Source organism: Anopheles maculipalpis, chromosome 2RL (genome assembly GCF_943734695.1).
Source record: "Anopheles maculipalpis chromosome 2RL, idAnoMacuDA_375_x, whole genome shotgun sequence".
NCBI lineage: Eukaryota > Metazoa > Arthropoda > Insecta > Diptera > Culicidae > Anopheles > Anopheles maculipalpis.
Window position 1 is genome coordinate 3,544,643 of NC_064871.1, and position 22,236 is coordinate 3,566,878.

Consider the following 22,236-nt stretch of genomic DNA (forward strand, 5'->3'; position numbering starts at 1 on the left):
GTCTTGGGGTGGGGTTGATCGCGGATGCTTGATGGTGATGACCGGACCATTCAAAAACAGTTAGCGAAAGCTCGGCACTGGATCGAACGGAACCACGTACCAAAGCAGTGAAAACCCACTCATCTCTTTCAATTATTTCATTCATCACAATGTGCACTTATTGGAGGATCGATTTAACCCGGAACGGAAAGCACCGGTTTGCTTTCCACGATGGGTCCCGGCTGCACAACCAAACGGTTCACCCGTTTTAATGTCTCGTACCAGGTGAAACCGTAATCAGTGGCCCAAAGTGTGTTCTCGCGGGTCCAGCCACTCGTGGTTTCGTACCGAGGTAGCAAGCGCAACCATTAACATTTATTAGTTTTCAGTTTGCGTCCAATTTGGATCGATAAAAATCGCATCCACTTCCACCAACAGACGAGGTCTCGGATGGTCGATTGTTTTGCGGAGCATTATTTCAATAAGCGCAAGGGTGCGCAAGCGCGAAACGTACCACACCATTAAGGCACTAAAGGAACGGAGTGTTGTCGAGGGGTGTCCAAGCTGGAGTATTTTGGAACCAAAGAGGGGAGGGACACAAATTGCTCAACAAGCGAAGAGTCTGTGGTACGAAAATGGATTCGATCATTTCCACGCCAGTAAATGGTGGCCAAACAGTGAGGTTCAAATTTTGTTACTAGGGAAATTGCTCTTTGCTAAATTCAATTAACCTTTTTTTTTTGCAAAATGAGTTGTAGTTGGCGAAGGAACAATTGGAATTCAATTAAAAGCAACCAACACTCGTACTTAGCTTATGTTCTACTCATATTTAGACGCTTTCATAAAATGATATCTTACGGAACCCGATATGCTTTTCTTGGCTACAAATTGTTTGCACAACAGTGTAGCAGAAAAACACACACACACAAACAATGTAAAAATAATGCATAATAACTACAATTATCTTGCGGACAAGGGTTGATACGCAGGTGGTGGCGCACGGGTGAAGAAATATTAATAACATCCAACTATCCAACCGCGGTCGCTGTTCGAAACCCACCAATCTTTAGAACACACACTCGCTTATCGATGATTGTATTAATAACGATAATGGCGTTGCTGGAGCAGCTCCAAAGCAAGGGCACATTCTTGGCCAGAGAGCAGATTTTCGGACGCAAATTTCAATTCGCACCGATCGCCAACCAGCAGTACCCTGTCGATGATTAAAAGGATCGAAAATGCTCAATCAAGCCAGCCATTCGGCGTCCTATTCGCCGTCGTCCGTCTTTCTAGCCATTGCTTATGCTAACAGCCCCCAGGCGAGATCGATCGAGCATCACCTTCACGAATGCTGAAGAGATCGCTTCATCGCATCTTTATCATTATTCCGATCAGTTTTCCTGCCATCCTGCCTCTCGGGAGGACAATTCCCACTGTCGTCCTTCAATCTTCAATCGCGAACATGCAACGCAGAGTCAAACAGATCGTCCACAGAGCAAGAAACAAGAAGAGAAAAAAAAATCGTTGGAATAAATGAAGTCATTATAAAAATTGAATTTAATTTGAGGCAGTTTAAATTTATGGCCTCGCGTTGCTGCGCTTCCTGCACTCCAAGAATCGCCGCACTGGGACTCAAGGGGGGTGGGTTGATGTTCCTTTTCGGGATCCAGGGTAACCGGTACGCTTCAACAATTTAGTCTTCAAGAATGGAGAAAATTGATACCTTGCGTTTGTGGGCCCGCAAAGCTTGCAGCTGGCCGGGGCATCAATTTGCGCGCCCGCGGTGAGCCGTGAGCGGTGAGCGGCCAAACAAATTATGATGCGTTTTTGCATGAGCTTCAGTGTGTGCCACTGTGCCAAAAGTAGGGCCACTTCGTATAGCGCATCTCCAAACACGAGCGGATGCAAATGAAGAAGTTGTTGTTTGGGAAGAACCGGATCTGGGGTGTAGAAATTGATTTGCTGCCTTCTTAGACTTGACGAGTGTCCTGAAGAAACGGAAAATTGAATTCTCTTCCAATGGTTTTAGTCACGCAACGCAACGCAACTTGAAGTCATTAATGATGATAAGGAAATTAACGAAAGTTTGGTAGATTGAGCCGTCTAAAAACGTCAAAGAAAGCAACATCGTAGTGAAGTTGAGATCGTTTTACCCTGCGAAACAATTAGATCACCAATCAAATATCGTTTCAGTAATTAAAATGATGTCTCAACCTGCTTCCCAGGTCAGAAGTCCTGTCTAATTTAATAAAAACGCCCCTAAAACTGAGCTCTCGGCAGTGAAGGAACTTCCGCTCGAGTCGGGACTATCTAAAGGAACCAAAAACCCACGACCTTTACATCTATTCGGAAAGGAGATCACAAGAAGATCGCAGCAGGGTTCTTTGTAGGATCCTCCCGAGAGGGATGTCAGTCAGTAAGACAAGGCTTCCGGGCATTTGTACCGTTCCGGATTCTGGCTCGGTCTCATCGGTTGAGATATTAAATCATCGATAGGGGGAATTTGCTTTTTTTTCGACTAGCTACGATCCGTTGATCGTTCATAATAACACCAACGCCGGATTCCTTGCCTATCATTATGTGTTATTATATTTTGTGAGCGCTAGACCTTTTTGGCAGACTGTAGCGAATTGATTCTGATCGGACTGGTGAATGGAGCTAAGGCACCAAAAAAAAAAAAATGTTTTCTACAGGTGGATTTTCCTGGCATGTGAACACCGTACAAGGATCAAGGAGCGATCAGAGAATGTAAGATTGAAATGAAGTAATTTGCCGAGGGTCTAATTAAATCATCAATCTTGCAGACTAGGATCTTGGAATTAATGATCATCATCATTATTTTAGTTGGTTTTTTGACCAACCACAAGTGATCAGATGCCGAGCATAGAATTCAATCAAGAAAAGGCTTTTTATCGAGTAAAGTTACTATGTTTTTCTTTTATCTTTATAGGACAATATTGTGTTAAACGAATATACGCACGAATATTAACATCGCACGCAACCCCAATCGCCACGTTATCTCCTCCAGTGTGCTCTAGTGCTCCATAAATAAACAAACCCAACTTACGCCACAGACGGCGAACGAAGGGTGGAAAATTATCTCCTCCACCATTCCCCTCCCCCCCCCCCCCTCCAGGGATCCAGGCTGCTCCATCCAGTGGTTACAAACATTTGATTAACACCTGTAATTGTTTGATTTATGGTACGCTGCACACTAACGGTGACAATTGAACCGGCTAGTTTTTGGGAGGTTTCGCGTGCCGGCCTGATGTGATGTGTGACCCACGCTGTCGCACGCAACTTTGTTTGCTTTCATAATGGATGGAACGCTTGAGAGTACGGTCAGACGTGAAATTAGTGTGCCTCAATATGTCGGCACGAGAAGGTGAATTAATCATCCGGTCCGGAAGAGATCAGCATACCCTCAATATCTTATCGGTTTAATAATTCTCGTCCCCATTTATCCATTAAAGCCATCGCTCACTGTGCCAAGCGCGATCCGTAATTGAAGTAATCTCACACAATGTGTGCACTAATGGAGCTAAATTATGGGCGATTGTCAAACGAACGGGCTCGATCTTAGTACTGCACAAAAACGGCTGCCTTCCGAGCGTAATGATGATCCATTTGCAGATGATCAGCCCCCGTCGTTTTGCTGGATGATGATGAGCGGGTCGGAACATGTGGCGTGACCGATAATAGTAATTAATAAATAAGTGATAATTTACTAACCAGTCGCTTCCAATTACACGATAAGTGTGTGTGTGTGTGTGCTGAGTAGGTGTTCCCGTGTAAAGACGTGTGTCTGTATGTGTGTGTGTGGGTACACGATCCAGTGCGCTCCACGGCTCACCGAGTTTGGCTCATTACGCGTTAATTTTCGATGTATAAACCGTTTTTTTTTTGGCGTGCTTATACGCCTGTCCAGATTTTTGGAGTGAACCCGATCTTCTACACTATCGCTAAGTGAACAATTCTCGCTATCTCTGACGACTGACGTTTGTCTCAACCAGAGCTGTCAGATTGAAGGATGTTGTGTAAAAGTTTTTTGTACTGTTTCTAATGCTTCCCAAGATCCTTTTTTGCTTTACAGTCAGCTCTGTCAGCTGGTAATTTATTGCTGCATTGGGTGCTTTTTTACATTTTCCTTCTTCTAAACACATTTAAACTATCAACCCAGCTCGTCTTGTTTGGTGTTCAGCTTGACTCGTACCCGCGCCGAGAAAAAAAGGATGATTATCATTATCAATTTTGCCTATTACCGTGACAGGGAGGTCCCGTGTCAGTTGATAAGCCCTGTGAGACAGAGTGACAAGAGCATTAGGCAATCGCACTTGCCACATTGAAAGAGCGTCTTCGATAAGGCCTCCGGGGCCGGGTAGTTAGTGAAGGGCACCACATAATGAGAAACAGATTAAAGAAGCTGGATTTGTATGTTGAATTTGCTGACAAGTGTTGGATGAAGAACACTTCAGACAGTTAAACCCACAAAAGGCTTTCCGAGTTAGAGATAATTGTTTGTTTCATTTTTTTTTTTAATAAATTTGATAATTTTTATTAAATGAAAATATATTTCCCTGCCTAAGAAAGCCTTAGCTTCAGGAAAAAAAAAGCTGGAACGAACTGGGTATTGTTCCTCCAAAGCAAACAAGGAACGAAAGCATTTTCCTTGTTTTTTTTTTCTCCATAACTAATTGTAGGTGATGCGAGGAAGGCCAATTTTCTGTCAATTCATTTCATTGTGTTCTGTGTCACCCTCTCAGGTGTGTACAAAAAAAAGGTTGATGTGAAAATTGTGCTAACTGCCGCGTGCAGCAATCGTGGTCCGTGTCCAATCGGAAGCAGCTTTTGCAATTAGTCACGATGATTCGCGTCGTACCGTTAGGCCCCGTACGTGTACCGTTCGATGGCGTTCGATTGCTCGGTTAGGGAGGCGTAATGTGATGAGGAGGCTTGATTTTTAATTCAAGCTCGTTAGCTCGATTCCGATGTGTACCCCGCTTACCAAACTATTTACAAGAAGGTTTTAAGGAGTTTGCAGTTGTTAACTAACACTTTTTGGGGCGTTACTTTTTTCCCATTGCTCTGTAACAGGATCTGCCGCCGATGGGGACGACGAAAGCAGCGCGTCGAAACGAAGACGGTCGCGAACAAACTTCAACTCGTGGCAGCTCGAGGAGCTCGAGCGAGCCTTCTCCGCCAGCCACTATCCGGACGTGTTTATGCGCGAGGCACTGGCGATGCGGTTGGATCTCAAGGAAAGCAGGGTAGCGGTAAGTACTGCTGGCAAACTGACTTAAATCATCTACAAGAAAGTCTAAGAAGCAAAAAGAAAAGGGTTTATTCGGGGGGGTAAACTATTGTCGCTCATCTTTGCAATTCTCGTTGCTCGATAGACCAAACAAACCGAGCAAGATCGTATCACTGCTAAAAGGATATAGCGGAAGCATTTTTTTTTTTTTTTGCGATTTGTGCAATAATTCATAGCCGCAGAGCAATCCCGGAGAGAAAAACGATGACATTTTGTGACATAAATTATGCTTTATGTTCGGTCGTGTTGGCGCGAATGTGGACACGATTGTATTAATATCGCACGACGAGACAACCAATCTCATTCATGTATTCATGCATTGTTCCCCCATTTAGACGCACTCGGGGAGGAAAAAGCCGAGAAAGAGGGCGAAAATGCATTTAATTTCAATTTGGAGCCTCATAAATTTTGATCGTATGGAAAATGATAGGAAAATGCGCGTGCCCACTCTCCCCAACTGGTGAAAGCGGTTTTGGAAAACCGAGGCCGAGGTTTTTTATTTTAAATATATTCCGAAATATTTTCGTTTCGGTTTATATTGGCCAGTTAGGAGTTTGATTTAAATTTATGGTTAATGCTCAATGTTCCTATGCATGCAAACTACAACTAGCTAAACCAGCAAAGTGCAGCTCTACGACCATTTTATACCATTTTAATTAACAATTTTAACGATGCTGATGATTGCTTTAAGAATTTTGACGACTTCAACCCCTCGAAAACGACCAACCGTTTCGTAGCAAGTCTGTTAAACTAATCCTAATCTAATTACAATGAAAAAATTAGCTTCTTCAAACCCTCCAATAGCCATGCCAAGCATCATTGCAATAAAAATAAAACTAATCATTCCTACGTTTGTCACAATTATTGTATAAACCAAGCGGGACAACAAATTCGGAAACGGAACCCCTTTGTGCGAGTGTTTGTGTGGCCTTTCACCAACAATCCCGCGTATCCCGTCACCGGATCGGGATCAGCAAAGTGTTCCCCGGGCTGTTCCCGGTGAAAAAGCTTTTCCCAAATCACTTGCCATCATCAGTGGCATGCGCAAAACATTATGCCGAAAAGGATGCCAGTTGGTAGGAAATTGGCCCGAAGGAATTCAGGAATGTGGTGAGGGTGGTTGGGACGCCCTCTAGAGTACTTTTCCCTTGTGTGTATCAAACCCCTCCTCTGTGTCTCTGGCGCACAATGAGCCTGTCACACCTTCGGTGTAAATCCCAAACAACAACCACATAAATCTACTTCTCCCGGTCCCGGTCGTCTCACTCGTCGGCTTGAATTTGGAAGGCCCAACAACACCCTCACGAATTTGCTGAGATTGCCTACGAAGCAGCCTCCTTGTAACGAGGCCCTTCTTTGGCCCTTTTTGTCGGGATCATTTCAATTTGAACAGATTCGCTCGACCATGGCGGCGCTTGAGCTAACCTCAAATGTGCTATAAATTATTCAACATCTTGCCTAGCGAGGACAATGACAACGAGGCAAGGCTGGAGGGTCTGTAGGAAATGGAAAACTGGAGTTCAAAGGGTGTATGAGGGAGGATTTCGCAGGAAGGGAAAGGAAGAAAAACATCATTTGTTACAACAATCGGCGTCAACGATAGGACATCCAAACATAGGCGCATGCTCGACATTCGTAGGAGCACTTGGGTCGGTGCTTGTGAATGTAATTATGATTTTCGGTTTTGTAATTATTCTGTTTTACAAGGAGAAATGAAAGTATTACTAAACTAAGGGATATGTACTAGTTCGGCAAGCATTTGTAGCTTCTGGCCTCTGAGCTCATTTGTATTCATTTTCGTGTCAGAAATTCCGAGCTATCCAAGTGCCTCAATTGAAGCGTTTTGAGGCCAATCTTTTCAAATTCCACAACCAACGCTCTGATTAGATTATCTGTTTTAATTCTTAAAAACCATCAAACCTATCGCAAAATCTACTTTGTTACAAATTCCATTAATTTCCTCGCGTCTTTTTAGGATGCTGATAGAGCAGCACCACACTTCACAAGTCACAAAACCAGAAGCTGCATTACAAATCCCTCAATAAAATCAACCCTCCTTTCCAAGGAAGTCTTTCCCCTGCTGTACGCTAGGAGGGGTGACACATATCAGCAACAAGGGCGAAACTTCATTACCCCTTGTTTACTTTTCACTCAAACTCTCCCGATGCTGCGCCCTGTGCGAGGCGGTTGGCGGTTTGGCTGGTTCTTGGTGGTAATAAAATCTGTTCCCATTTATTCTTCCCACCAACCGATCCTTCCCTGTGCCAAGTGCCAGTGCCAATGTCCTTACCGAACCTAACTAGAACGGGATGGCAAAACGCACTCCCTTGCTGTGTGAGTTCTGATGCTGAGCTGCCTCCCGCTGACTGTTTCATTGACTTTCATCAGCATCTACAGGCGGGAGATGCTTTCTGGACATTTTTGTGGTAGCGAGAATGTAATAATCTAGCATAACAACAATATTATTATTACTTAAATCCCAATCGAGAAAGCAGAGGGTGTTCCTCGTGTTCTGCAACTTGTATTGAGAGAGGAGAAGGTGTTTGGTTGCTGTTCTCTTCTGTGCGGATTTTTGCTGAATTAATTCTACACGACTACCTTTCCCTTACGTGTACTTGGGAGATATTGCCAGTTAGTATAGGGATCAAAATGTAAGCCTTATTGAAGGGCGTGTATCTGGATGATGACTTTTGATGTAGATGCATAGCTGACTGGTTCTGGATGTCATGAAAATTTTACATTCAAAATTTCACGAACTTTTTTTCTTGAGCTTCATAGTTCAATTCTAGAATTAGAATTAGGAGGACCAATTTCCCCTAACATAAACACTTACTGCAACACGTCTAGTAATGTGTGTTTAAAACCCACTTCTACGCTGTCATCGAACCTTATCCAATTCGGCAACATTTCACTGCCTTTCGTAGCTGACCACGTCGGTATTGTTCCAAGAAATAGCCCATCATGAAGGACATTTACCCGTCACAGATGAACCAACGCGTTCGTTCGTTCGTTCGCTGATGACGTTGCTGATGATTGTTTTCCTTTCCCGAAATCGATCTTTACACCTCCACACAGCTTCCACTGACGCAGACGAGCTCCTGGTAGCTCTCATAGCACCCGAGGGACCTTCTCCCACCATCCTTACCACACACACACAACAAAGACACATCGAAAATGAAATCAGCCTCCTCCGAGCTTCACCCCAAGAACGCACGGACGCCTGACGTTTGGACAAATGACCCTTGGCATCCCGAACGACTTTGGTGCCTTTTTGCGGGTGGCTTGTGGTTTCTTGGCCCTAGGACATCACCGGGACTTTTGCCACCGAATTCGATAACGAGAATTGAATGGAAAAAGGCTCGAAGGAATCGGGTGTAGCTCAATAAGGGGGAACAACAAACCGGCACCGGCGAAACGAATCAACGAACATAATGTGCTAAAAATCTGTTCGAATTAAATTTAATATCTGGAACATTTACGTTTTCCGGCGGTGATTTATTAGAACTTGTTTCGTAATAAACTCGGAATGAGATAGAGCGCAGTCCTCCTCCCTGAAGGAAGGAAGATTCCCACTTTTGTGGTAGGCAGGTCTTGTTACGGTTTGATGGAAATGGATGATTGAATGGTTCATAAACTTTGGCTCGCTCGTGTTTTTTGTGGCTAGGTTCCCGCGAGGAAGTATCGTTTGGGGAGCTTTTAGGGCTAAATCAGAGCACGATTCTTGACCGTGTCCGTTCGCGGTAACAAACAAAATTGCAATCGCTGCGTTTTATTCGCAATTTTCCGTTTCCGTTTCTGTATGTTTATATTGCGTTTGCGATTATTTCTCTTCGAAATGACCGAATTGAATTTAAATCGTGTGACGCGAAACTGTGAAGGAAGCACTCCGTGCAGGGCATATGATGAGGAATAATAAATGTCGTTGGTTTTTGCTGAACAAATGCATAACAATCCCGCGTGAACGTGCTGCGATAAAAATGAGAACGTGATCTGCAATTTTTCTTAAGCGTGAATCTTCCAATTGCTTGAAATCAAGCCTTGCCAAGAGTAAGACAGGAAAATCGCTTATTCTTTGTGGATAATTTGAGGGGAACGAATCGTGTGAATTATTTATGAAATTGTGTTACTTCTTGCCAGTGTATTTTGTAGTCGTTATGCAATTGGTTTGGAGTATTTGTTTCTAGTTTTCAATTTATTATGAATTTAACTATCCTGTAATAATTCATTGTAGTTTAGCTGGTTATACATTGTGCCATAAACTTCTAACGCATATATCATTGCCTTGCCAGTTTTAGTAATAGGAATTTTAAATATGTACTTCTTTAAGTGTAATTAAATACAACACAGCTTGAAAAAGGCAATGAATGAATAATGCATATCAATAGCAAAGTGCTGCAGCGTACTTCAACAAGTTTTATAGCACTTGCTCTTACCATACATTATTAATCCTTGTATGCCATTAATCAACTTTTCATCTCAAGACCTGAAGTACGAAAAAAAGTTGTTATTTAGTATCGCAAAAAAATAAAAAATAAAAAGATTTTACAACTTCACGCGCAATCGTTTCTCCTGTCTGCCACTCTCATTATTAATTGCTACAAATGTTGTTTCCATTGTACAACAGCTTGTCTTTCGAAGCCTGGAAATTAACTACAGCCCACCTTCTACGCACAATGGACGCTGCCAAGTTCAATGCGTATTGCAACTATTTAAAGCCATCCAGCATGTCTACGCACACACTCGTCACTCGGCCATACAAAGCGACTCGACAAATGATCCACCCACAGGCCGCAGCCATCGTTCGACAGTTTACAGCAAAACCCAATTTAAAGGCACAAAAAGCGATATTGTGCACCACAAGCGACCGAGGAGGGAGAGACAAGTAGAAAGAAAGGGGAAAGGAGGTGGATTTTACACAATTCCCGAAGCACCTCCATTCCGCCTATTCTCGATCGTCTATTTATCAAGATCAGTTGTCATCGCGTAAATAGTTAAGTTAATCATTTCTTTTGCGCGCCATCCATTCCTTGTCTCTGCGCCGCCTTGGTTCGCTCGGGCAACCCTTCTTGATGATTATATTAGTGACCGATGAGGCGGCTGGTTGCTTTGAAAAATGTAAATTAAAAATCGAGACCATAGGAAACGTGTGAGAGGTAGGGAGAGTCTTGAGCGCAAAGAAGACGAGGAAGGGCTCGTAGTAAAATATGTTTTTATCGCTTTCCCGCATATATCCGCTCGTTAAAATGTTCGCTCCATTTTTATAGCCACCGGTTTTTTTTTTTGTGTGTTTGATTCGGGCCATGATCGCAGTCGCGTTCGGAGAAACATCGACATGGCGTTTTGTGCGTCTGCACGACGAAATCAATAGACCGCGCGATCAGTACCAGGCTCATAATTCATGCACCATTCTTTCGTTTCGGTGCCGATCCCGTGGGTAGTTGGAATTAAATTAAAAATCGATTTTTTTAATCGCCTTTTGACCATAATATGTTGGCAATAGTTTTATGGCCGTGGTTGCTAAAGACATTAACGAAATCGGGACGGAAATTTCTGGCTTCAGGAGAGTACGAGAGAGAGAGAGAGAGAGAGAGAGAGAGAGAGAGAGAGAGATAAGAGCACAAATCGGATTGGATTTTTCCATATTAGAAGAGGTATGATTGTGTGTCTTTAGAATATGTAATTGGAGGTTTTTTTGGAAGGCTAAAAGTATATGATTTTAGTTTTTCAAATGAACATTGTGTATTCATAACCTGGCATTAATAATTATTCTCTACTTTGGTTGGAAATGTCTCTATAATTTCATCCCAAATAGTGATCCTTTTTTTCTATAAAAGTACTATAAAATATAGCAATCACAATAATGAATTAAGTCACGCATCCTTATGGACAAAATATTTTTCCGCCGACTAAGGCACTACAAAGGCAAAATTAGTACCGAAAAACCCTTTAGTAGTGGTTAAAAAGTCAATTTTATCAATAAGGAAATGTACTTATTTCAAAAACATGACTACTAAGGTTTGTATCTTAGCTAAATATAGCTACTATTTTATAGTATGCCATGGCTGAATTTTTTCTACGTACACGTCTTATCAGAGGTGTCGAACCGTTTCATCCCATCTGCTCAACTAAACCACCAGAAAACCAAGAAGGAACAATAGAACACAAATTTCAACACCTAAACTTTACCAATCGAAAAGCATAAAAACACTCACCATCATCGTTGGATAATTTTGAATGTTCGTACCAAAGCATCTGGAGCCGCAATGGGCCACAAGAAATACTCCCCGTGTTCCTGCCCATTTGCTACATCCAGCCGCGCTAAAAACGCACCGGGATGTCGAACGGTCGAAAGATTCTATTCCATTGATATTTCCGACGAGATGAGAACGAACGATTCTCATATGAATAATGATAAACATAATAGCAATAATAACGGCTACACATAAAGGCCTCAATCTTCCCAGCCGAAAGACCGTCCGAAAAAGCGTCCGTTTGCTTCGCACAACAATCGAATCATCTGAAAAAACACAGAGTAGCGGAAAACGGGGAAACAAGCGTGCAGAGTGACCGGGGCCAATCGGGATACGCCAGGCTGGCCGGCAGAGCTAGAAATGTAAATGAGATTTTGTATTAACAGATATTTTGAACCATTAATCAAACTCTCAATTTACTTCTGGTGCTGCTGCTGCTGCTGCCGGTTTGGTTTGGGTCGTCATCATTTGCCAGAAGACATTTCATTTTCGATTTTTGTGCACACTGCCGTTCGATACGATTCTATTTCTCAATTTACGCATCACACCAGCGGTCGCGGTTCCAGCACGGCTGGCACGGACGATTCCGACCGGCTTAAGGATCGTAAATTGTTTTTTATTGTGTTTGCACCGGACAGAACTCGACCCGCACCGTTCGATCGTTCGATTTGATTGGAGAGTTTGGGAGAGTCTTTAAAAAGTCCGTTTGGAATTCTACTTTAATAAGTAATATTTTTGAATACATCGGCTAGAAATGCGTTACCCCAGCTAATCGTTCAAGAAAATTAATAAACTCTTCCTTTTTATAACGAGCTCTATGGCTTTCTCCACGCTACGTGTACAACAAACGCAAACGCGTCCCACCATACATCGTCGTTTGCCTTACCAACAGGGAGCATGATGTTTCGAAAAGGTGTAAAATATTCAATCTACCCAATGTAACAGAGAGCCTTCGCCACGATCCCAGGAAAGCCCCCGGTACCGGGGCCGCCATGGGTTCGTGCGCGGTACCCATACCCCGGGTGTGTATAACTTATGAAAGCCGTCAGGAAAAATTAGTTTCTCAATATTAATAGACTTGTTATACATTCACACCCTTCCCGCTGTGAGCCTGCGGGCGGGGAGTCCCGACCCCGAGTCCGAGGCCGAGAGTGTTTTGGGGTTGGAAAACAGAATTATCGATCGATCGGAAAGGAAACGACGCAAACGAGTCGAACGAATCTCCCCGACACGGAAAGCACCGGAACGGATCGCGCGCGCCATTGTGTCTTGGGATAGTAACTTCATCATCATCATCATCATCATCATCATCGTTGGTCGGTAACAGGGGCAGCACCACGGCACGGAAATCGGTACGAAACGGTGGCCATATAATATGATCTCATGATCTCATGCTGATCTTCAAGAAAAGGCAGCTTTTGGGCGCGCGAACCCCGGAATGCCGCGGCAAATGAAGATGTTAGTGAAGGTGTGAAGAAAACAAAAATCGAGGAGAAAATTGATAAATCTCGCACCGCAGCCGATGGGTGCCGACGAGAAAGGACGTGCGAAGGTCGGTAGGCAGAGACATGGGGCAGGAAGGGTAGGGAAAAAAAAGAATAAAGTCATCATCCTATCGTTTGGAATTAGCACCGTTAGGTAATGGATAGGAGCAATTGGAAAATAGGTTTAACACGCCTTTTGGTAAGCAGTGGTGAGTGGGTTTAAGGCGTTCGGATTTGGCCAGCAGATTTTCTCACACGAATCTTGTGAAGCGGTGATGCTCATCGTTGTCATAACAATGTGAGACAACAACGGACCTGAGAGTGGGCGATTAAAAGCACACAAAAGCACCAGCCAATGGAGATTAATTCTTGTATTCATGCGCTGTACACAAGAAAGAAGCACGATGTAATTGAGCATTGAGCTGTGGGATGGATATACTCTCTGTCGTTTGGTTTGTGGATATTAACAATCGCTCTTAAGGAAGTTTAGAGCCTTCAAACATTCAACTGTGTGTTGTGTCTATTGACCTGTTCCTAAATTATAAATGTTTGATTATTTGATTAACTATAGCTTAATCCACGTCATTGTGTCAGCTATAAATACTTCAAAGATGGAGTCTCCTGTATCCAATCACAATGCTTCCAACATGACTGATGAGGATGTCATTCAGACATTCATTAAAATGTCTTTAGTCCAAACCTTTTTCAAGATTACGGAAATAGACCCCTAAGGTAGCGGTTCCTAGAACTCGTCCTAGTCCTTGGCTCACATAACTTGCGGGGAGAAAAATCTTCCAAATGCTGAGTTCAATCATTTGAATCTTAATGTCCTTAGAATATGTTCAGATCTGCCCTTCAAGGACCATCCGCCACTAGAGCTCGTCTAAGAGAACTCCAATAGTTTTCACTGGATTCATGTTTTACACAGGAAAACGAACAGGTTTATCAAGAGAAAAATCTTCGAAGCTAGATGAGTAGATCTAAATCGATTTAAAAAAGAATTTATCCTAGTGGCATTTTCTACATCCTCTTGGCTTAATGACTTACTTAGCTCACGTTGGCAATCATTTGGGTTTATCAGACTTGTTTGATACCACAAAGCAGGATAGTCAGTCAGATAGTCAGTTCAAATGCCATTCGGACTACCGAGGGAACGGTCCGAATGGGATTTGAACCCCATTCTTACCGTGTGAAGATGAGCTCCGCTGTCGCTTTTTCCAACGGATCTCCTGGTGTCTGGTGTAGCAAAATACAGTGTTTAATGAGACAAACTGAACTTTTAGAAGTTTAGAATTTAGGAATTCTCGAGCTTCACGCGATGCCGCGGAGGTTCAAGTGACTTATTGCCGTTAAATATTAACTCCTTGACGTACACCTTGAGGGAAATAAAGAGTTTTAGAGGTGTTTATATCTAAATCATGCCTTCATATTCCAGAATTCTTACGTCCCTTACGTTGGACTCAAAAAAGATAAACGGATCTAACATAATGAGATACTTCATAGCGACACATCGGATCGACATTGTTTCTTACACTCTAAAAACTGGTTATAATGATCTCTTTTCGCCCAGGAAAGTCATCCTGTGTGCAGGTGCATCGGAAGAAAGAATAATTACAATTTCCATTCTACGCGTAAAGAGCTGCCCGCAGAGTTGATGAGTTGGCGGCGGTGAGTGTGAATTCATATGCACTTTCTTGACCGTCAAATGGACACACAAGTACGCCTGAGGCACTCGCAAAAACTCATCCTTTCAACAAAACTTCTCAGAGTGTTGTCTCAGGTATGCCGTAAATTCCACAGAGTCTCTCGATTCTAGCTCGAAATGGGTCGTAAATTTACGCGCATACGTCAATATCATCACACCTTCCAGTTGCGGCCAGCGAAAAGCGCAGTATTGCGCCCAAACACAAGCAAACTGTTTTTGGGAAGTCGAGACGAGCGAGCCGCTCGTAAGCCTCCGAGGGCTCGGGTGCGAAAGGCGTAACACAAATTGGTTCCTTTTGGGGGCATCCTACCCTTGGTCGGTAGCAGTTGTACGCAGCAGCGTAAAACTTCTCCATTTCATGGCTGTGCGGCTGTTCTTGATAACTTAACTCGCTGGCAAAAGTTGCTATGGTTGTTGTTTCCCTTGTTGTGTTATTTCCCTGCTCGAGAAGCAACACAAAAAAAACCACACCCAATCACCCGTGCGTGGAGTTGCCGTCTGGTGTATTATGTGGTGAGCCTGCAGGGTTCAACTTCGTAGCTGAACATCTCATCCAATTCATCCCCCAGTGGTGGGTTTGTGTGTGTGTATTAGGAGGCTGCAAGTGTGTGACTAATGAGATGTTTCGGTTCAGCTCAAACTGGGCGAACCCTGGCGGTCCTCTGTTGAAAAAATCGAAACTTTTTCGCCGAAACATTCGGGGTTTTCCATTTGGGTATAGAAAATTGATTAAAATTAATTACCTTTGCGGGTACCGTTCTCGGCGCAAAAGGCGCACGTTTTGGAGGTATCCAAGAAAGCAGAGCCCGTCGAGATTTAAGTTCGTCGGGAACGTTAAGCGTGAAGCTAATGATTTTTTTTCCTCCGCTACGCTTCGGTTTGGCGCAGTCACTCGACTTCTCTCTCTCTCTCTCTCTCTCTCTCTCTCTCTCCCTTTTGCTAATCGACACCGAAACCGAAACCTTAACAACTTAATTTTGAAGAACGGCTTCAACGAGCCAAATAAGGCTAAGGTGTTGTAGTAGGGCTATTTCTTTCCCATTCGACCGCCGCTACCAAGCAAAAGAGGCTGCTAAATAGTTTTCAGAGTTATAATAATGTTGTGTGAAGGTTATTACACTGCCCACTCTGTAACCTTCCTTTGCAATGCTTGCCTTGAACCTCCAAGCAATCCCTTCTCTCCCCGCTCTGAAACGAGGCTAGTTTTTAATCACCCTGGTTGGAGCATTTCTTTCGAAGGGCTTTCCCTCAACACACGATGTGTAGAGGACCCATTGGACACGCCGAGGATGCCCTTTTCGGCACCTTTCCCGCGAAGATGAAATCTGAAGTGCGCGTTTTTTTTTCCTCGCAAAAGACTCACGGAGCGCCGTGTCCCGAACGCTCTCGGACTGGATCGGGATCGATCGACATGCACGTCGGAGTTATTTGTAGCCTGCGGGTGGAAACTGTTGCCACCGACCGCACCGTCCGGCCGTGTCCCTTGTCTGCGTCTTGTTCATTAATTAAAACACTTAATAAATCATTTTCGAAGTCGATTTAAAGTTGTAACCGATTTCTGACACCGTGCGCATCCCTTCCGGGCGTGGTTGGACGGTAACGGGCGCAAACGCAACACCATACAGTGCAATTTATCCTCATCTTGCGAGCGAGCGATTCTTCATGTTCGCACACGGTTTGCAGTACTTTGGGGCGGGCTTTTGGGTAAGAAAACCCTGGACCTGAAGTTTGTCCCTTTTCTGCTGTATACCCCTGAGGGTGTGTATGGTACTGATAGTTTCATAGTATGGATGTACACTGGATGTGGAAGGACTGGATGAAGTTGTTGGACAGAAGAGTTTTAGAGGAAAGGAATGTTGTTGTGTTGTAGACTCCATAAGTTTATGATAAACGCTTCCCAGAGGATATTAAATTCTATCTCGTCTGTAGCCAGATGTATGTAGGATTTCAATCAGTTTGCAGTACTTTAGATGGTCATTTGTAACAAAGTTAACTGTATTCTTTAACCTTAAGCTCTGAAGCAACGAAACTCAGCTTCATTTAAAGCCTCAAAGTTTGAATAAAAAGTCCTGAAGTCCTCATATTTCCCGCTTTGTATCTGGTACATCCTTCCAACACGAATTGACTCGACAATCAGGATGTTATCAACGTATCTCCAGTTTTCCCTTCAATCAAAATATTATTCTGTTCCCATTAATAAAGCCCATCGCCATCCGTCCCAAAATTATGGCAAGATAAACCTGTCACGCATACTGCACGGACCCCGGCACGTCCGATTATCATACAGCAACACCAGATGTGCGGTGACGAATTTCGAATTTCAGATTTTGGGAACGTTTTGAGGTTTTATATCGCTTGGGCACCCTTCACAAACGTTCCGCTTCCTCTCGTTGGACTATCTTTGATTCCCATTTTGTTCATTCGCACAAAGTTAACAGACCGATATAGATAACGATTTACTTTTGCCCTTCTCAATTGTAATTGTGGTGCATAAAAATTACATCAAACAATGCGACGTGCGAGGAGGAGCAGACTTCAGCACAACACATCTGCCGGAAAATATTTTCCTTGCATGATTCGATACGGGCGTTTTTGGTCCTTGGGTACCCCAGGCTCGTAAAGTTGTGTTATAATTTCCCTCAAGAAACTGTTAAGGATATCAGTGATAATGAGCGAAAAATGGAAATTTTTACTAAATCTGTTGGAAAAGGCGTTCCGTTCTAGCTTTAATGCATTTTATCAAATTCTCGAGCACAAAACTCTTTACTCTTTAAACGATTTCACTTACAGCCTCGTCCTGCCTCGTCAAAATTGACCTCAATTATCGACTAATTTCATTGCGCTTTAGTTTCCTTTTCCTCGAAACTGCATGCTTCAATTACGATTGTTACCTCACTAAATTGGACACTTTTCCGAACAGCAGTGCAGTTTCGCTAAACGCTGCTACTACTACGAGAACGCACAAGTTGACAAGCGTTTTTGTGGTGACAATGTACACTATACGAGCCATTTGTGCCACTCTTCTGGCTGGGGTTTTTGGGTGGACGTCCTTCATTGGGGGAACTTAACAGCTCTTTTCCCCCGCATGCGGAAGAGAAGAATGGCCGACCAAGCTCGGGCGAAGGTGTAATAAATAATTCAGCAAAAAACAATACGCATATCGAGCTGCTCGGTTCAAATTCAACCGTAGACTACCGTGTGGCCGGATGTAATCACCATCAATCATTCACCAAGCCACCGGTGGACGAGCACTCGAACGGACCGCTTTTACTATGCAGACACAAACCGGTGTCCGTTCGTTCGAGATGACAGTGTGGAATGATTTGAAGGTATTAGACCAAACGTTGTAGCGACGATTGTGAGGCGCGTTGTTAAAGGGTCACACGCCAAAAGAGCTCGTGCTTTCAGTAGTACGGGATGGGGGAGGGAGGGAGGTGAAGCCCCAAACCCAATCTAGAACACACTACAATGGAAACGATCACTTGCGAGAGTCGAGAAAATATTTGCTTCAATTAAAGGACTGTGCAAGGACACGAGAACCTATAAGGATGACAAAGAACAACTCCCTTTGCCAGCCGGCCACTTTATCAAAGCCAGGAGAGCAGGAAGTATTAAATTTCCGTTCGTTTTTCCAATTTTTTTCCCCCCACCCTCATTTCGCTGGATAAGGATAATGGTTAGCGTTACTTTCTTACTCCGAATCCGAGGATGATGTGTCAAAACTGCCATAAATCAAACAGCTGTCAGCAAACACGCGCGCCACGATGAAACCGAACAGTCAATCAAGAGTACACCGTCACAAAGTGTCTTGAATCTATTTTCCGGACCATCTTTCCACGGGGGAGAAGAAAAGTGGGGACATCGGCGGGAAATCTCACCATGTTGCGCGATGAAAATGATTCACCGAGAGATAGAGAGAGGGAGAGTGAGAAGGCTGAAAAGATTGTTTACTAAACAGTTAAACACTCTCATCTGTCACGTGTGTCCAAAGGAAGATCCTTAAAATGGATCGGATTGTTATGTCTGCAGATTAAATTTCATCACCTTTCTCACGTGCTCCCTTCAACCGGGAGTTTTAACCAAAAATCATGTTAATCAACACCTCGATTAACCCATTAAGTTCATGTCTGATTTGAGGCGAAATTCGAATCGACCTGCTGTGTCGAATCGGGTGCGTTAACGATTCATTTCACAAAGGTTACAGTTAACATGAATTTCAGTCAATTTCCACGGCCAACACGGCAGACTCTTGGTAGATGGAGAGGAAACAAACACACACACACACCGTTAGGAAAATTGCATACAAATCCACCAAAAGTACATTGACTGATCCAACGATCGTGCGTCATAAGCTACCGTAGCTCGGTTCCGTTTCTGTGCTAGAACAGCAACCATTGTTGCGACCTCGGTATCTTACTGTGCAGTTAGCAAATAAGCTCCATCATCACTCCGGAAGTTCAATGCCAGCAAACGGCTTCAATCAGCATCACAGCTCGCGTCGTTTTTGTCGCAACCCGGGGCAAGCTGTCGGGCAAGCACACCGGGAGGTTGTCTATTTTTCTCAACCTCCAGCGTTCCGACGGCGTTCTGACACTAACTAGCACGCCACAGCCGCTTAATGAAGTACCACCATTGCAATTTTGCTTGCCACTTTCCACCCAGCAGGTGAAAACTGCAACCAGCCGTGAGAGTTCTGCTTGATTGATGAGCAGCTAGCTTCCGCTTTTTTTCATTGGAACATGAAATGGAAAATTAAAGGGAAAATAACGAAAGGTAGTTTCTTGTGACTTTATTACTAAGCCATCAATTATTGTGTGATTTTCTTACGGTGAAGAAATTCAAGTTTTGTGAGAGAGGCCAGTCGGAAGGAATTATATTTTAATGTTGTTTTAATCTGTCGACGATTACGATAACAATCGTTTGATTTGTGGTTCACTCGAAGCATTTAAGTGGTTTGTTTTAATTTCACTTATCAATCGTGAGAGGGATGATTAAGATTTTTTTCCAAACGTAAATGTTGTTTGAATCGAAACACTTTTTACTTGCTTATAAACGATTGGTCAATGTGTTTGTTTCGAAGTCTAGTAACAGTACATGAGAAAATATATGAAAATTTGTGCAGTTTATATGAATTTGTAGGATTGAAGGTTAGAAGCAATAACGACATCACCCTATCAAGAGTTGTCGAAACATCGTTGTGTTTCGACAACTGTTCTTCAACAGAAGAAAATGTTGAAAAAACTTTCACTCATCCGTACTAGCAAAAATCCTCGGAAGAGTCCTCTGAACCACTGCTCAGAAGAAGGTTTATGATAGCTCCCATACATTTTGAGCTTTTTTCGTCTTTTTGAGTCTTTTGAGCAGTGGTTTAGAGGACTCTTTAGAGTTTTTTTTTTTGCTTGTATGCTTGCATGGATCCAACCCTAACCTGCAGGACAATGTTTAAGAGAGTCTAACATAAATCTTTGTAATTTTAGTGTAATTTTTGTGATTTTTTATCCATATTCTTAACTTCTAGCGATACTTCCTATTCCATTCGTTAACCCTAATTTCCTAATCCTCATTAATCCTAGAAAAAAGTAGAAATAGAAAATAAGGCTAAACTAACAGATCATCAGTAAACATATCTGGGACTGACACTCAACACTAAAAGTGCGATGATTCGATCGTATTCGGCGTATAACAGTCAATGAAAATCAAAGAAAAATTTGACGTAAATATGTACACAGATGTACCTGGACCGAAATACTTACAAGCTTGGCCCTCTTTAAAGAGTTAGAGTTTCTGGTCGTCGATAGCTCAGGAACGATACGCTGCGGAACATTATTCGTTCAAAAGGATGCAAAAACAACAGTGGTTTGCATCCTTTTATGACAGTTATGTGCCTTTATGACAGTGGTGTGTCTTTGAAATTATACAAAATGTACTCCTTTTTCTTGGCGAAGCCAATGCCATGCAATTGTCCTTGAGCTACCAACCATCGGAATAACACGGTCTATTTCGAAGCTGCCTGAAGGTAAATTTCCTTCTCTAAATAAAATCAAAGCAAGAGTTGCTGTTCATGATAAAACTATTTACCTTACACTATCAACTTTATATCATTAAGCAAACAGTTTCACCCACCCGTTTCCGATACGGAAGCAACAGGGGAGTGCATTTTAAAAACTAAATACTAATTTTCACTCGGGCTAGTTAGAGTAACGTTTCCGCAAACATCTGCATCTGATAAGCCCTGCCGGGGTGTGTGTAGTTGAAGTTGCTGTTCCCTTTTTCTGCAAATTTCAACAAACCCCTTTTTGATATTCCGACGATAACAGTCCATACATGAAACGTCCAGGCACGCGTTGTTGTTGTTCAATATTGCACTTTACATCAGTCCCTTATCATTGATCCTCTGAAGCGAAAGTATGTTTGCTGTTCGAAAAACAAAACCAAAAAAAAAACTAGAATCCCTCACCTATCACCTACTGATGATTCTACAGGAATGGTTACAGGCTTACAAATTGCGCATCTTTAGGAAGGACAAAAACTGATCATAAAATTTTAATACCCTGTCTGTCGGCTTCTTTTAACAAAAGTCGTTATTCATCTAGCCTTGCTGTGAAGCGATCGTTATTAAATTTTAATGTTTCGGTTTGCCTTTTTATTAGGACACTAGGAAAAAGGAGGAAAAAACAATTTGAATAACAAACGCTTGAAACATACTTGCAAAGTAGATCGTTTGTTGTACCCAGCAACCAAGCTATAAAACGATCTTCCCCGCTTCGACTAACCAACCAGACCAGATCAGTTGTAAATGGTGCACAGAATGGTGCAAACATCGTGCATCTACAACAATCCATTCGCTCCTTTTCGCTGGCAACTTTAGCTTGTAATATTTATATTAAAATTCGATTCGGCAGGATTAAGATGGCAGCGCAGCAACAAGGGTGCGCGCGTTTTTCACGTTCGGGTCCATTAACCGCTACAACCCAACCACCACTACCGGCTAATGGGCTTTGCATAATGGAGCAGCTTCAGTCGAGCCTTGTGACGACAATTCGGTACATAAATTCTTAACCTTAAGTGAAGCGATCAACGGAAAAAGAAACACGCGCATGCATGTGATAACTGTCCGAAACAGCGAGAAACCCTTTAAAAAGTAACTTAAATGAAAGATGTAACAAGAAACATGAAACTGCTTCACCATTGTCTCCCGTTTTTTTTTTTTCGCTCTGCCCCATTTGGCCCTTGTCTTTTCGCTGGCTTGCGATGAACAAATTGAGCCATCATCAGCACAGTACGCTAGGTGCAAAGTCCTTTTTTTCTCTCTTGTTCGTGCTTCGTTTTACATCCTTTCCCTGCCTCGAGTTCTCCTCAGTTCCACACGGTGAAACATAAAAACAAATCATAAGTCAAGTGTTACACGTACACGTTAATCCTCCACCTTTTCGGCCGCTCGGCAATCCTCCAACGTTCCCATGCACCCAACTTTCCTGTCCGTGCAGGTTTGATTCTTATTGCCTC

At 43.0% G+C, this 22,236-nt stretch overlaps 2 protein-coding genes across 2 annotated transcripts in view; both read left to right on the forward strand.

Moving 5' to 3' along the window:
- Positions 1–22,236, forward strand: part of LOC126558445 (homeobox protein unc-4) — a 60,058-nt gene that overhangs the window by 34,864 nt on the left and 2,958 nt on the right. Inside the window, exon 2 of the mRNA XM_050214466.1 lies at positions 5,074–5,252. Coding sequence (XP_050070423.1) covers positions 5,074–5,252 — 179 coding nt within the window. The remainder of the gene's footprint in view (positions 1–5,073; positions 5,253–22,236) is intronic.
- The window catches only part of LOC126558178 (probable serine/threonine-protein kinase DDB_G0267686), a 213,276-nt gene that overhangs the window by 7,245 nt on the left and 183,795 nt on the right, over positions 1–22,236 (forward strand). The window lies entirely within an intron of this gene.